Source organism: Montipora capricornis, chromosome 9 (genome assembly GCF_036669925.1).
Source record: "Montipora capricornis isolate CH-2021 chromosome 9, ASM3666992v2, whole genome shotgun sequence".
NCBI lineage: Eukaryota > Metazoa > Cnidaria > Anthozoa > Scleractinia > Acroporidae > Montipora > Montipora capricornis.
Window position 1 is genome coordinate 42,954,282 of NC_090891.1, and position 15,000 is coordinate 42,969,281.

Below are 15,000 nucleotides of genomic sequence, written 5' to 3' on the forward strand. Positions count from 1 at the left end.
GTTTGGGTTAATTTTTGGCTTCATTTACACTGTTAGCCGGCTGTTGGTAATGTGTCGGTATCATGTCGGCTGACAGTTGGCCGACAGGTTACCAACAGCCGAACATGGGAGCTATTATGAATTTAACTCTATTTAGCTCAGTTGGTCAAGCAGCCAGCCAGTTCAACTGGATCCTTAAAAGCTGACAGAGATAAAAGCATACTCTTAAAAACCTTTCAACTTCTAATTTCACATTTGGAATCTTTTCCAATGAGATATGTCAAAAACACTCAAGATGGCTATCCTTAGAACATTTTTGCTTGTTCCTTCATCAGGGCCCAGTTGTTCAAAACCCAATTGGTCTTACATTGGATTACTGTAAACGTATATACATTGTCTCCACAACATCTTTAGCCTTCAATTTTGATGTCCAGAAAAGAAACCTAACTAGATGCATGCCCAATTTTAACATCCAACACAAAGTGTCCCCTTTAAAGTCTACACCTTTGCTGCCTATTTCCAACAAAAAGGTAACAGTAAAGGTTAACGTTACTTTTAGCTTACAGTAATTGAACCAGTCTAGCTTTCCTTTCCTTTCCTGAAGAGCAGCATTTGGGGAACACTTCAAAATGTGGCATTAATTGTCTGTACACCGAGAAACAAGTGACATTGAAGTTGGAGAGAAAAGCAAGGGGATTATTGGAATCTGCATGCATCGACAACGCTTGACATTAAAAAAATTTCAGATGGAACAACAAAAAACTCCAGGTTGTCCCTATTTCAAAAGCCGGGCAACCAAACCCATGAATAAGGTTGCCTTGATAAATCCTTGGTTGTACACTAGAAGACCCCCTACTGCACTCCATAGAAAAGATTAGTAGCCCATAGTTTTCAGTGTGCGCTCATAGAGTCTTTGATCTGCAATGTCTGCATGTTTGTGACATGTCTTGCATTTTTCTATCTGACAACGTTTTGTAAAAGCCACAGATACTCAAAACACAGGAAAATGCTCAGCTGCTGCAAAGTACACATAATTATTGTTTTAATAAAACTTCACACTAATATCGCACATTGACAAGTTAGTCAGGTGCTTAAGTAATTCACTTTTTCCTTGGTTGTCTGTGGTTTTTTTCTTGGGCAACCAGACTTTTTAATTTACCAAAAACTGGTTTCCTGGTAAAGTTTCTGCTTGTCTGGGACAACCAGACAACTGCTAATTTTGAGCACTGCATCTAATTAGGGGCAGTCTGGACATATCTGAATAACTGTTACCGTAACTAAATCTTATTTGTTTCAAGGCCTAATTGCGAGCAAATGCTCTTTTTCCATCCACATCCCTACCTAAAGAATTATGGGTAAAAGTGAAGAACAGTTCTCAAAAGATACTGTCGAACGTCTGTCGGCCAACCGCCGTCTGGCGGCTGACTGTTGGCCAACAGTCGGCCAACAGTTGGCCCGACCATGAGCCGACAGTTGGCCGTCTGTTGGTAAACTGTTGGTGACCTGTTGGCAATGTGTCGGTAAGTCGCGTTCTGAAATGATCGCAAACGCTTACTTATTTATCACTTTAACAACCACGCTGGAAGGGAAAATTTAATTGAAAAGAGTTACCTTACCATGTACTCTCAATAGTTAGTATGGCTATTGCCTACCTTGCTTGCATTGCCTAGCGAAACATGCGCATAAATTGGTTTGATTTCATTTGTCCACCACATTGAAAACTTTTCCTAATTTCCAATCCCCTAAATAATTATTAATAATAATTTACCAAAAACTGGTCTCCTGGTAAACTTTCTGCTTGTCTGGGACAACCAGACAACTGCTAATTTTGAGCACTGCATCTAATTAGGGGCAGTCTGGACATATCTGAATAACTGTTACCGTAACTAAATCTTATTTGTTTCAAGGCCTAATTGCGAGCAAATGCTCTTTTTCCATCCACATCCCTACCTAAAGCTATTTCTCCTTCGTGTTTAACCTTCAGTTCAGTACTTGTTCGTTCCAATAGGTTTTCGTAGTCAGCCTTCAATGTTTCTATAGCAACAGCGTGCTCACTACTTTGATACATCATCTCTTCCTGCAGTTTGACACTGTTGGATTCCTCTTCAGCTGTCAAGTGACGAAACAGGTAAAGAAAAAAAAATCATGTTTCTGTGCCCACTCATCACATTACGTTCCAAGTATTAATTTTATTTTTTCATACAATCATACTGCCAATTTGCACTTAACTCCCGACTTAGGAAGCAGGGATGAGTTGTCCCTTTCAGCAATGTCTCCAGTTATCAAGTCTTGGGGCCGGTTTCTCAAAGCCTAGTTAGCACTAACCGTTGGTTAAGAGGTATCAAAACCTATAGGTTCCATGGTATTTAACCATGGTTAGCGCTAACCATGCTTTCGAGCAACCCAGGCCTGGACTCTCAGTCAACAGACTAGACACATACAGAACTGTTTAAAATTTGTGGAACTGAATAATAAAAAGTACCAAGACAAGACAAGATGATTTATTTAACTCAGCTCAGTTTCACATAATATAAAAAATTATAGGTAAAATTTACATAGGCAACAAAAGAGAGTGTAATAATAAGAGTGTAAGGTGTAATAACAAAATAGGGAGCAAGTTGGGATCATTCAAATATAAGCAAAGGCTAATCTAGTGGATGACCCCAATGCTACATTGTACCTTCAGCTGTAGTAGATGTTGTTTGTATTCAGCCTTGTTTTATAACTTTCTATTCTACTTTAAATTTATTGCCTTTAAAATTAAAAATATTTCTGTTTTGCTAACACTGTAGATCACAATCTTAAAGTGGTACTACGACCAAAAAAAAAATTGTTTTTCCTTTGGATTTCAAAACTGTTAACTAAACACTAACTCACCCAAGTTTTAAGTTCTGATTTTAAAAAGACACCTGTGTCTTTTGGCTGGAATTTTCTTAGTTATTGGTCTGCCATTACTAACTTTAAAATTTTGGGAGAGCTGGGTCGAGGAGAAAATGACGTCAAACACTCACTAGTTTAAGAATGCAATGCGTGTGTACGCGGCCTAATTAATATGCAGCATGGGAGTTTCGGGCTTTCAGACTTTACAGCCCGTGTTTTGCATATATAATAAATTGTGTTTACACGCTGAAATTTAAGCTAGTGAGTAAATGACGTCATTTTCTCTAGATCCAACCCTCTGAGGTCCAATCGGCCAGTTTTGAACGTGAGTAATGGCAGACCATGAAATCCACAACTTACACTCAAAATAAATAGCCTTTGGATAAAACTCAAAGCTCAAAATTTTGCCAGTTAGGTGTTAATCAAAAACTCTATCAAAATCTGGAGAAAAAAAGGAAATTATTTTTTGTCCATAGTACCAGTTTAAATCATCAGTCGTGTTTGGATATTAACCAAGGCCATGAATATAGTAAAAAAAAATTGTCAGCCATGGCATGCACACATAAGTTCAAGAGGGAATGACAAAAAAAAAACATATTTCATATTTATTTACAAGTTTGACGTTTTGTTTTCACCTGTGTGTAAGTGGACTTCCATTTTTGGAGGCTCAAAAATGGATTTCTTTCAAGATTTTTTCAGGTAGAAAAATATAAAAGGGAACAACTGGTAGGTTTGATTGTTCGGTTATTAACATACCAAGTTTTTCCTGAACCACACTCATCTCCTGTAGCATTGATTCAATTTTCCTTTGCAGGTGATTGCTGTACTTTTGATTCATTTGCATCTGTGGGTTAAACACACATCACCTTCATGAATTACCGGTAAATCCTTGCACAACCCTACCAACCAACAAGTACTTTCCAGCTCATTGCAGTTAATTGAGCACTACTTTGATAAGGGCAAAATTAAAGCCTGAAAAACTTGACTACTTGAGTGGCACTCATAACATTTCCACTGCAGCTCATGCAACTATATGACTTTCATAAAATGTATTCTTTCTTTCATAACGACCAAGTGACAAAGTCACCAGCTCCTGATCAGCTTGATAGCTGAATAACTGGTAGAGCAGGGCACCCAGTAACAAGTTCAAATTCTGTTCCTGAAGGAATTTCTTGGAATTTCATCCTGCTAGTGCCACGGTCAAGCGCCCATAACTACCACAATCATTTCAAGACTTAACACATCGTAACCAGCTAGCCCACTTGAAACTACCACCTGCACAGGGTACCTTCCTATTTTTGTTCTGAATCTCGATCTTGAAAATTCATCGGTTTCTTCATGTGTGAGTGAGACTTGGCAGATTTTACTCTGTCTAATGCCAGATGATTTTACTCGTCAACTGGGTGCCCTAGGGTGTTTGAGAGGTCAATGGGTTAAAGTGCCAAGGAATTCTTTCCACACTCAAGTGAGAATGGGATTACCAGCCAGTTTGCGATTTTTACTTTTTTGTAAGCAGCAGGTCAATTGTGATATGCAACCTCCTGAATAAACTCTAACCTTGATTTAACAACTCTGTCACTAATTAGTGGAGGTTGGGTACCTGAGACATTTCAGACCTTCCACTACTGGCAGCAATCTCCTAGATGAAGACTGCTGCCACACACTGATAAAAAACAGTGGGAAAAGGGGGTAGAAGTGAAAACAGCCTCTTGTTGTAAATAGGCAGTTGACATTTACATTAAAAGGGATACTTTGTATTTGATTCCGTTAAAGAATGCACATCTCATTACCAAGGTAACCTGAAATCCTGGAAGGGCTTTCGCTAACACTCACCTTACTGACAGCTGCCAAAATCAGGACAGAGGCAGTCACAACGTCCATAGTACTTTTATCAAGTTGGTTCTGAAGCTGTCCACACAGATCAGTCCTCTGTTTTACCAGGTCATGCAGATGTTGCACTTTCTCACTCAGAGTTTGCATTGTCTTTGAGTCACTGTCACTATCAACCTGAACACCAATAGATTGTTTGATGAGATACGGAGTTTGGCTCAAGAGATCGGGTGGCATCATCCTACAAGGTGCTTCAAACGGAGAACTAACTTGGACGTCAATGTCTTCTTGACGAGAAGATATATCTGAAACAATTCCTTGGTTAAGAGCTGATTTCTCTGGAGCCTTGGATGGAGAGGTGATTTCATCGTCATGAATATCATCTTCCAGCTGATCCTTGACGCTGCTTGTCACTGATGCACTATCACTGGCATTACTTAGTTGCGCTGACACCTTTCTGGGGAGTTTTGAAGCTCCACGTCGTACACTTGCTGGAGCCTCTTTAACATTTTTCTTGGCTGGTTGTGCAACCCTTTTTGTTGATGCTGATGAGTGTTGGATCTTGGAATCTTTTAAAGGTGGTGCTTTAGCTGTAAAGCAAATCAAACTGTCAGTTTTATGGGGTAAAGTGATGTATAGCTTCTGCCTATTTTAGGTTGAGAATGAAACGTAAAGGGAATTCACACCAAGAGGAAACAGAGTGGATTTACTGCATTGAGAAATTTGAAAAAAAATAATAAAATAAAAAAAAATAAAAAAAATAAAAATAAAAAAAATAAAAAAAAACATTGAGAAATTTGCAAACCTGGTACAATTTTGACCATCCCCCAAATAATGATGATGATAATAATAATATTTATTATTATTATTAAGCTTCGCATTTTAAAACTTGTCGCTTGGAAGTTGGGAGCTCTGATGGAAACTAAGAATTTATTGCCCCGACAGCTGCTAACACAATTTGAGTTTCATATGATGAACCTCAAAAATGGTCCCAGCCAGGATGAAACATTATTAAGAACTAACTTTCTACAACCTAAAATATGTATAGGTTCAAGATCAAATTACTGTCTCATTTTTCTGTCTCATCAATTACCATTTTCAAGCAAATTTAGTCACTTCAGCTTTCCTAATATATTCTTTTCCCAAGATAAATTACCTGAAACCACTAAACCAGCCTCATTTTTCTGATTATTGCTTAATTCAGACTTAGCTTCCCTTCTTTGACGAAAATATTGAAAAAGAAAACAGTCAAACTCTTTCATATCTTAAAAAGTCACAAATTGTCCTTCTTTACAAATGAAATTCAATGCCAACTGTCAAAGCATTGTCAATAAAAAATATAAATTATACATAAGAATGAAATCACTCATCAATAAAATATTGGTTACAAAGGACTGTTTGTGGTAATATTGAGTTAATTGTGAATTAATCAGTTTACAGTATATCACATTGACCTGTACACCTCACATTATTCACAGTTCTCTGAGACACAACTTCCATTCTTAAATTCCACCAAAATATTAATAATTATTACTGAATTCATGCCTCAGAATGTAATATTAAAATCAAATGGATAAAAATTCTGGGTGAATTTATCACCCAGCCTTCACCTGTCTTATATTAACACAGTATAATCAAATATCAGGTACATATTCAAAGTTGAGTCCTTAAAGTGGCTATCACCGCAACAAACTTTAGTTCTACGGTATTTATTCTCCCAAATCGTCCCAAATATATTGTGTTGTTTTAAGAACATTTTTATTTTTTATTCCATTTTAAAGACAGGAAAAGTGGTCATAGTTTGATCCATGACCGGCAATGAAGGGGAATGCGTTTCATATCGGGTTGGCATCACAAATTACTTTGCATTGGCTTTTACAAAGAACTATCACAATGCAAAGCAGTCTATGACATCAACTATGTATTAAGCATTCCTCTTTCTTGCCTGGTTGTAGAACAAATTGCAACCAATTATTCCACATTAATTTTTAGGAGCCTCTAAAACAGTGACTTTGAAGGAGAATGTTTAGTGAACCAAAGAATTAGAGTTAAAGTGCCCATAACGAATAAGTGTTATTTTTCTATTTAAAAGTCCACATTAAAAAATTGACTTTGGCAAAAGAATTTTTTGATTCAAATGAGACCTGAATTTTCCACCATTTTTTAAATCCTACTTTTATATGGTACACCCCTTGCATTTGGTCAGGAATTCACAGGCTCGCTGTGACGTAGATTCAGGAATACTTGTTCAGGGTTGTCATTAAGTTTTGAAGCAGGTGTAACACTCAATATTTCACCTGTAACATGACCTGAGCCACTAGGGGGGTCTGGGGGCATGCTGCTCCAGAAAATTATTCAATTTACACCATCGGAAATGAATTTTCCCGATCTCTGAGGAGCAAATTTTATATCTTCTAAACGAAAAAATGATGAAAATAAAACAGGGCAAAAAGATAAACTTCACAACAAATAAGGATATTTACTAACCACAGGGAAATGGCCATGCATTACAGAACCGTGAAAAATGGTCAGCGGAATCCCATTTATATCAAGAACCGTGCATTGATAAAGAGTTTGTTGCTGAAAATGGCCTCGGAATCCAACAACGATCGATTGGGAGTGTTCTCCAAAGTTTTTTTTTTTTCAGAGACTGTTTGGATTTTTACCAAAAACACGTCTTAAAATCAGGAACACAGGCAACACAAGGCTGCAATTATAATAATATTATTTTCTTTAGAAGGTAAATGTCTATAAATAAATTTAAATTTGTTTAACTCCATGAATATTCATTCTGCAGCAACCATCACCTGTAACATTAACTGGGCTCAGCCATAACAGGTGTTACGGGTTACGGCCCCTAATAACATCCCTGCTTGTTGGCCAGGGTCCTATGTTTTTCTTACTGATTAAGGCCAAGGTATCGCTCTGAGATCGTTTTTGGTATTTTTCAGTAAACAAAAAAACCTAACATGTCTAGATATGCCCAGAGGTTTCATAAAGTTTTAAAGTAAAAGGGACCTTGTGATAGAGTAAGCACCCCTTTATATAATCTGGCTTTGAGCTGGCTTTTGCTGTTTACTTAGCGTTTCTTCATGCGGCAATTTTTTATTCTTTTGTGTGTGTGTATTGTTTCTATGTAAATATTTTAGAGTTTTGGTCAGTATCTTATTAGCATTTTTGTAATCGGTTACATATATTTTAGCGCATTCAAAATTTTTACTGTTCAACTTGAAAATGACCATTGAACGGTCGAAAAGTCGTTGTTTTTTAACGTTAACTTTTATGGTGAAATCCGTTTCAAAAAACTTGTTGATTCGAAATCTTTTTTTGCCAAATGTGTTCTAACTAACATACCTTTGTATGATTCGACTCACAACCATATTTGGTCAATCACGTGACCAAAACAGAAAATTAACTATGTTGTTCTCAATTTTTTTAATGCAACAGTATGAGAACATTCTAATGCAAAATCTGTAGCATGGATTATAAAAGAAATTATTTCACAAAACATTATGAAGTCATAAGGTCCTCCTTTGACACACTCCAAAATATCAGTTCCATTTTTGTCCAAATAGAAATTCCATGCTACAGTTTACGAAAAGAGATGGCACGGTTCCCATCCATTTAAAAAACCGCCTCTTCCTTTCGTTTCCTGGGCGCTTTACCTGTTTTTCACTAAAACGCACGGCTGAGGACTGGGACTAGTTGCGCATGCGCCTTCTGATTGAAGTGTTGACAGATTTCCATTGAAAAAGTTACTTCATAGAACCATCCATGCAACCTTTTTGTAAGGGTCTTTTACTAAAAGCTTCCTTAGCAACCATTGTCTTTCTGTGGTTAAGTGCCACCCCCCTTAACAAAGAGCAAAGAAATACTGATAATATTTTGTTTCTTACTTAAGACACAACTGGTACATAAATAGCAAGGGACTGCCACTTTTTCCAGTGTACTTATTACATGTACATGTACTAGGGCCAAGAAAATAGACTGTCAAGTCATGCCCTACAGCCCAAAAAACTGTGATCTTCTAAGTACCTCTTCTATGTTTTGGTACTCAAATCAGGCAATGAAGCAAGCCATGAAGTCAAGTAGGCCATGTTATAAAATTAACAGCCTGATTGACTTTATAGTGCTCATACTCTCTAGACAAGATGGTTAATAAAATTCATCACCCCATGAATGGCATTCAGTTCTGAAAACATGAACACAGCAAGCCATGCATGTGGCCTAATCAAATGCATTGAAAGATTAGGTACCTTGGATAGAACCAACACCTGCAGTATTTGCGACCTGCGGCTTCAGCCATTTTGAAAGTTCTTGAAAGGTATGCATTTGTTTCAACCATTTTAGAGAAAAAGAGAGACTACTCGCAGTCCATGGAAATATAAAAACACTAGTCTTTTTTTTTTTTCATACTGTACCTATAGTAGAGCTGCTTGACCTTGGCACAAAAGACTTAGATCCAGTTGCCGTCACTCCCTTGGGACCTTTGCCTGGTACAGGTGTTTGTCCAGCATTGGTCCTAAACGGTGTTGTTACGTTCGATACCTTCCCCACACTGTACTGTTTCCTGGATTTGGAATCAGATTCCGCTACAGAAGAATTTCTTTTAACTGTTGTGCTACCTGCAGCAGAACTATTCTTTCTTTGGATAGACGTAGCTTTGTCAGAGGTCTTTTCCACCTTGGCTAAAGCAACTGGTCTTGAAATCTGGGAAGGCGCAGTTTTCTTGACAGGAAGCCTCGACTTAGCATCTTCATTGCTGGACCCAGGTGTGATTGTAGCCATTCCATCACTTGTCAGCCTTTTAGTTATTGTTGATCGAGGCACAAGAGATCTCAAATCTGTTATTCCGGCCAGTGTATGCCTTTTGGCTGGTTTCACACTCTTGCTGTTTTCTGCTTTGACAACCGTCTTGTTTGCCAATGCTGATTTATGGACAGATGATGGCACTGAGCCATGACGATTTTGTTGCTGTTGACGTATTTGTTCAAGCCTAGATTGCTTCTGTGTTGACTTTGGCAAACTCACAACACTTGGTTTTGGCCTAGATACTGAACCCTTCACAGAAGAATGAATTTGCTTCTTGGTGGAAATTTTTTTCCCTCTACTGCTATTTGTTCCAGTGGATGAAAGAGATGTAAGTGAGCTTGAAAGGCTCTCCGTTTTATTTGAATCAGCAGAAATGGATTGCAATTGATCTCCTGACTCCGTGTGTGATAGAACAACTTCTTCATTCGCAGAATTAATAACAGCATCACTTGAAGTTCTCTCTAAATTAAGATGTTTTTTCACACCATCATTGGGTATTGGCTTAACTTCAGCTAATACTGAAATCAAATCCTTGTTAAAAAGGTCTTCACTATGAGCAATCTCAGTGGTATTAATATCATCACTGCTACCAAAGGTCCTTAGCAACTGCTTCTGTGTTGAGTTAACAAATGGCCAACTACCTTTGCGTCCCAGTTCAGCATGTGTTGCGCTAATTTTGGGTTTCTGTAATAATGTATCAAGTGCCTCAGAATGAGAGTGTGAGTGCACTTCACAACCAAACTGGGTAGCTGTGATTTGAACAGGTTCTACATTCCCATCATTTTCTCCAGAAGCTTCATCAATAGCCGATCTTTCAGTGCGCCCCAACTCTAGGCATGTCTTTATCGCTTCTGAAAAATGGTCCGCACAATGCAAGCTGGGACAACTGCAATGTCTCCCTTGGACAAATGGATCCTCCTCGGTACTGCCGACTTCATCGGTACCATATTTCCTGACAGCTGACTGTCTATTTTGTGTCATGAGGTGAGTGTCTACTGACACAGCATGCCCAACCTTGGACACCACTTTGCCAGCACCTGTGTCCATAAGAACATTTGCATTGCGACTGTTCAATTTATTGACAGCATCTGCAGATGGTAAACTGTCAGTGTAAAGCAAGCCTGTACTTTCTGGTGTTTCAGGATCAATATCTTTCGTTGAAATTTGTCCACTGTTTTCTTGTAACAGCTTTATTTTCAAAGGTTCCGTATCACTGGCCAAATGGAATCTTGAATCACTGTAATTATTTTCTTTGCTGATCCTCGGCAATGAAACTGAACGATTTATACGATTCTTCTGCCAAAGGTCAACACTGTCACCTTTGTTCATGTTATGCAAGAAAACATTCCCAGCTTCTGAGAACTGTTTAGTTGCGATAAAGAGATACCTGTCCAAGGATACCGAGCGGTTTCTTCGATATTTCCGCCTCGTTAACCTTTGGGATCTCGCGTCCCGATTCTTAAAAACCGGTTGATTTCCACCGACAAGGGACACATCGCTCGAAGCCATAGTTGAGTCCAAATCAACTGCTGTTTTATGTTGTTTTTCCGATGATTCGGGACTGGAAAATCCCTCGAACAAATTTAGCTTTGAAAGAGCTGCTTCATCGGCGCGCTTTACCTTGTGTGAATGTACAAATATACCGTGTTTATTTCGGCACCGAAAATATCGAACTCCACGCACAGAACCGTCGTTTTTACCACAAGGATCGCCAAGTAGAATCCCACACCATTCACCGTCAGCAAAATGGGTTCTTCCAAGATATTTTAAAATACCTAGTTGTGGTTGCTTGTTCAAAATGCATACGACTTTGTCGCCCTGAATTAGTTGGCTCTCTTGAAAACCTTTAGTTGGCGATGAGAACAGCGGTGACACCGAGCTGCCGACCTGCAAAATACAATTTTAAAATGAATGTTAGACTTGCTGTCATATTTGTGGTAATCCGTTCTTTTCTGACGTAGAATACGTGAAACTTTACACGAGACGAAGCGAGCGTGACTTTTTTTTCCTCGAGTCAACATTGCTTTAATTTATTCTCCACAAAGCTTTAAACTTATATCGTTTGCTCCAACACGCAATAAAACAATAAAATTGTCAAAGAGAAGCCTAAACGATCACCAGTTAATTAACACCAAACTTCTAGTGAAAGACAAGTCTGGAATCGCAAACTAGTATTTTGTTCCAAAGAGAAAAACACTTTTAAAGAGTAACAATAATAATCGATCGAGGGACCTCTCAAGGCAAGTTGATGTTCTCAATTAGGAGAGATAAGGAACAGATATATGGAAACCTACAAATTCAACGCGATATCTTCCGACAGACGACTCAAATAACAATAATTTGGCCCTAGACACTAGTCCAACGTGATGTTAAAATCGTCGCCTACGAGTCACTTTGTAACCATCAATTTTATCTCGAAAGTTTTCGCCGCCAAACGCGATCACATCAAGCAAGAATTCTACTAGTTTTGAATAGAAGAGAGCGCACGTTTTCCTCAGAAGGCTAACACAGTCTTAAACATAAAACATTGCGACTTCAAAACCGACGTTTTAATAACAATATCCACAACAATATTCTTGTGTACACATACGGTTCAGCGCTCACAGTTGAAGAGAAAGGGGAACCGGGTTTTTTAATACACTTAAATAAGACAAGAAACCCCGTTGAGAACTGTCTTTTTAAATAAAACGATATGAAATTCCTTTGTCTTAAAACAAACTCGTTTTTATCCTTTATATCGCCTTTATATATATATATATATCTTCACGAACCGTAATTTTTAAGCTTACAACCCTCCGTACGTAAACAAAAATTCAGCTTCTTGTAATTCTTGAACGAATAAACGCATTTTATCAATCGGTCTTCTTGCACAGAGATTAAATAACATAGGTAACTTAACTCACCTCTCTTAGGACTACGTAGTTATTCGAGAATAATTTTGAAGTACATGTCTCGATCACAACTGATGAAGTCGGTTGATGGCTCATGAACATACACTCAGTCCTTTAAGATCAAAGGTGACGTAACACGACCAATGAACGTTGAGAAAATTTTAGACTGAAAGGCGATATGTCAAAATGCAATTTATTGCAAAATTCTTCGAACGACTGTAATTCTGCACGTCAAAGAAGTATTTTTTGTATTCATCGTTTTCTTTGCAAACATATCTCTTTACATTTGTATACCCACCTGTCACCTATCCCGTCCCTCGGGAAGGAAATCATTGTGCCCTTAAAACTTTTTTTTTTTCATAAGACATTTCTTTTCCCGATGCGAGGAAGAAAACCAAAAGTAAAGATCACAGCCTAGCGCGTATCATTGATATCTTGACCATGGTTTGGTTCCAATTTACCACGCAAACGAATTCGCAAAACTTTTCAGTAATAAAATTAAGTTTACTGGATGTGATAAGGTTGCAAAGGAAACGCAACATAAAAAGGTTTTTAAAAAATTTCAAAAAATAAATTCATCAAGAAACAGAAAGTAGCGGCACATCAGAGACTCTTGCAGTCTCAGTTAAGGGGGCTTGTTGCCTCATTAGACAGGGGCGTAGCCAGGGGGGGGGGGGAGTCACACTGTGTCAAACAGAGGGTACTCACCAGATTGTCGTGGTTCCTCCACCTGAATATTGTAAGTTGTTTGCTTAAAAAAAAGGCTTACAAAGGGGGGGAGGGGTGTCACGGGCACCCCTGGAACCAAAATCGAATCTACGTTGTATCAAACCCCTTTTACAAGCGAACAAAATTGGCACGTCACTCCAAAACAGCGACACGGTACCGATATTTGGAGTGCGGAGCCTTGGAGTAGAGAAATTTATTTTATCAAACTAGTTGATAAAGGTCGAATAACCACCGTGAAAGATTTGGAAAGCTGACGGTTCGAGCGTTAGCCCTTCGTCGGATCGACGAAGGACTAACGAAGTCGCTCCGACGAAGGGCTAACGCTCGAAACGTCAGCTTTCCAAATCTTTCACGGTGGTTATTCGACCTTTATCAACTCGTTTGACAAAATAAATTTCTGTTTCAATCCCCGACCGACGCAGCACCACAGTTTCTTTAGAAACTAAAATTTTGCTTGGAGTAGAGAGCCGAGCACAGCCAGAAATGTGCTCGGTACCCCTATAATTTCTGGCACGAGTGCCTAATATGCCTTCCGTTTGTTCTATCTACACACGAAAAATTTACCGTACCGCGCCCGAAAAACGTACGTACAGTACCGAGATTTTCGAGTGCCGGGCCAGACTTTTTTGCTAGTGTAAAGCGGGCTTCATGAGTTGATAAGCTTTGATAGACTCCCTTCGCTACTGACAAAGGATTATCGCTCAAAATATCAGCTTATAAATCATTCTTACGGTGGCAAATTTCCTTTGTCACTACGTTTGATAAAACTACATTTTCGTTTCGCTGTAGACCAGCCTAATGAATCTCCTCAATTTAATCTTTGGAGTTCAAAGAAGAAGAAGAAGACTAACCCTACCCTCCCCTCCCCTCCCCTATATTCCGGTGGTCGATAGAGTGCTCTGAGAGCCGAGGTGTAATTTATTTGGGAGCACATGAATCCGAATTTCTTTTTCCTCCTGTCCATGAGTTTTGTTCTCGCTCACAATTTTTGTGAGTACTTGTAATCTCTTCAAACTGAAATAATCTTGAAAGAGGCGTGGCTTTTTTTTTTTTCACGTCTACTATCAGTTTTGGTAACGCTTTTGTCTTTTAGACAAGTACCAAACAGATTGAAAACTTAACCTGTTTACATCAAATTATCAGTATTGCATCACCTCGAATCTTTGGTTGGATTTGACCAGAACAAGATAGGGCAATTTAATATTGTAGACTTCTATAAAGTGCATTGAGATTTGGATGATGAATCTCGCAAGATTACATTAACAACCTGTTGATCGATTTATCGAAACAAAAGGAGATACATAAAACTTACCTTTCGTTTGCGAAATTTCGTTGGGGGCCTTTCGTCTCTCTTGGTAGTTGTACACAAAGACGTTGGCCGTTTTGGAGTTTTATTGTCAGTAACTTTAAATTTTCCAGGTACCTTCTTCGGAATACCGATCGATGGGTCGGTTTTACTTCTTTTCAGAGCCGAATCGTTTGTTCGAGTTCCGATTTCTCCGGCCTCATGCTTCGGAAAGGTATCGCGCCTTTTGAGTTCCCTACTTCGGCGCGAACGTAAAGATAATTTTCTCGCCATATTGCTGTTTTTCTGCGTATGAGTGACAACTGACGAATGAAGGCTTTTAAGGTCTCTTGTATCGGCTTGTAAGTAGTAAACATTTTGAGCCTCGTGCTCCAAAAGTCTTGGTACACCAAAAGATTGTTTCCTAACTAGCCCATCTCTTGCATTGGTTTTCTGCGGAGAAGTTTTGGTACTATTCCATGGTTTGGCTGGAACAGAATTCCGCTGTAGTCCATGAAAGGAAGAAATTGGCATCTTCTTTAGAGAGAATACTCAACAAACATCTGCCAATAGGTTAATGTAAATCGACCCTTA

The 15,000-nt window shown here is 38.6% G+C and overlaps 1 protein-coding gene across 2 annotated transcripts in view; it reads right to left on the reverse strand.

The window, feature by feature from the left end:
- LOC138017092 (microtubule-associated tumor suppressor 1-like) overlaps window positions 1–15,000 on the reverse strand; it is a 25,596-nt gene that overhangs the window by 10,000 nt on the left and 596 nt on the right. The window contains exons 1-5 of one of the 2 annotated variants that reach the window (XM_068864290.1): window positions 14,434–15,000; window positions 9,111–11,388; window positions 4,693–5,279; window positions 3,616–3,703; window positions 1,930–2,088 (exon numbers count right to left, since the gene is read on the reverse strand). The exon at window positions 14,434–15,000 is cut by the window's right edge and continues 596 nt beyond it. In XM_068864290.1, the coding sequence (XP_068720391.1) occupies window positions 1,930–2,088; window positions 3,616–3,703; window positions 4,693–5,279; window positions 9,111–11,388; window positions 14,434–14,940 (3,619 nt within the window). In that variant the 5' untranslated portion in view covers window positions 14,941–15,000. Of the gene's footprint in view, window positions 1–1,929; window positions 2,089–3,615; window positions 3,704–4,692; window positions 5,280–9,110; window positions 11,389–12,404; window positions 12,659–14,433 lie in introns of those variants that run through there. The other variant, XM_068864291.1, reaches the window with a different exon arrangement.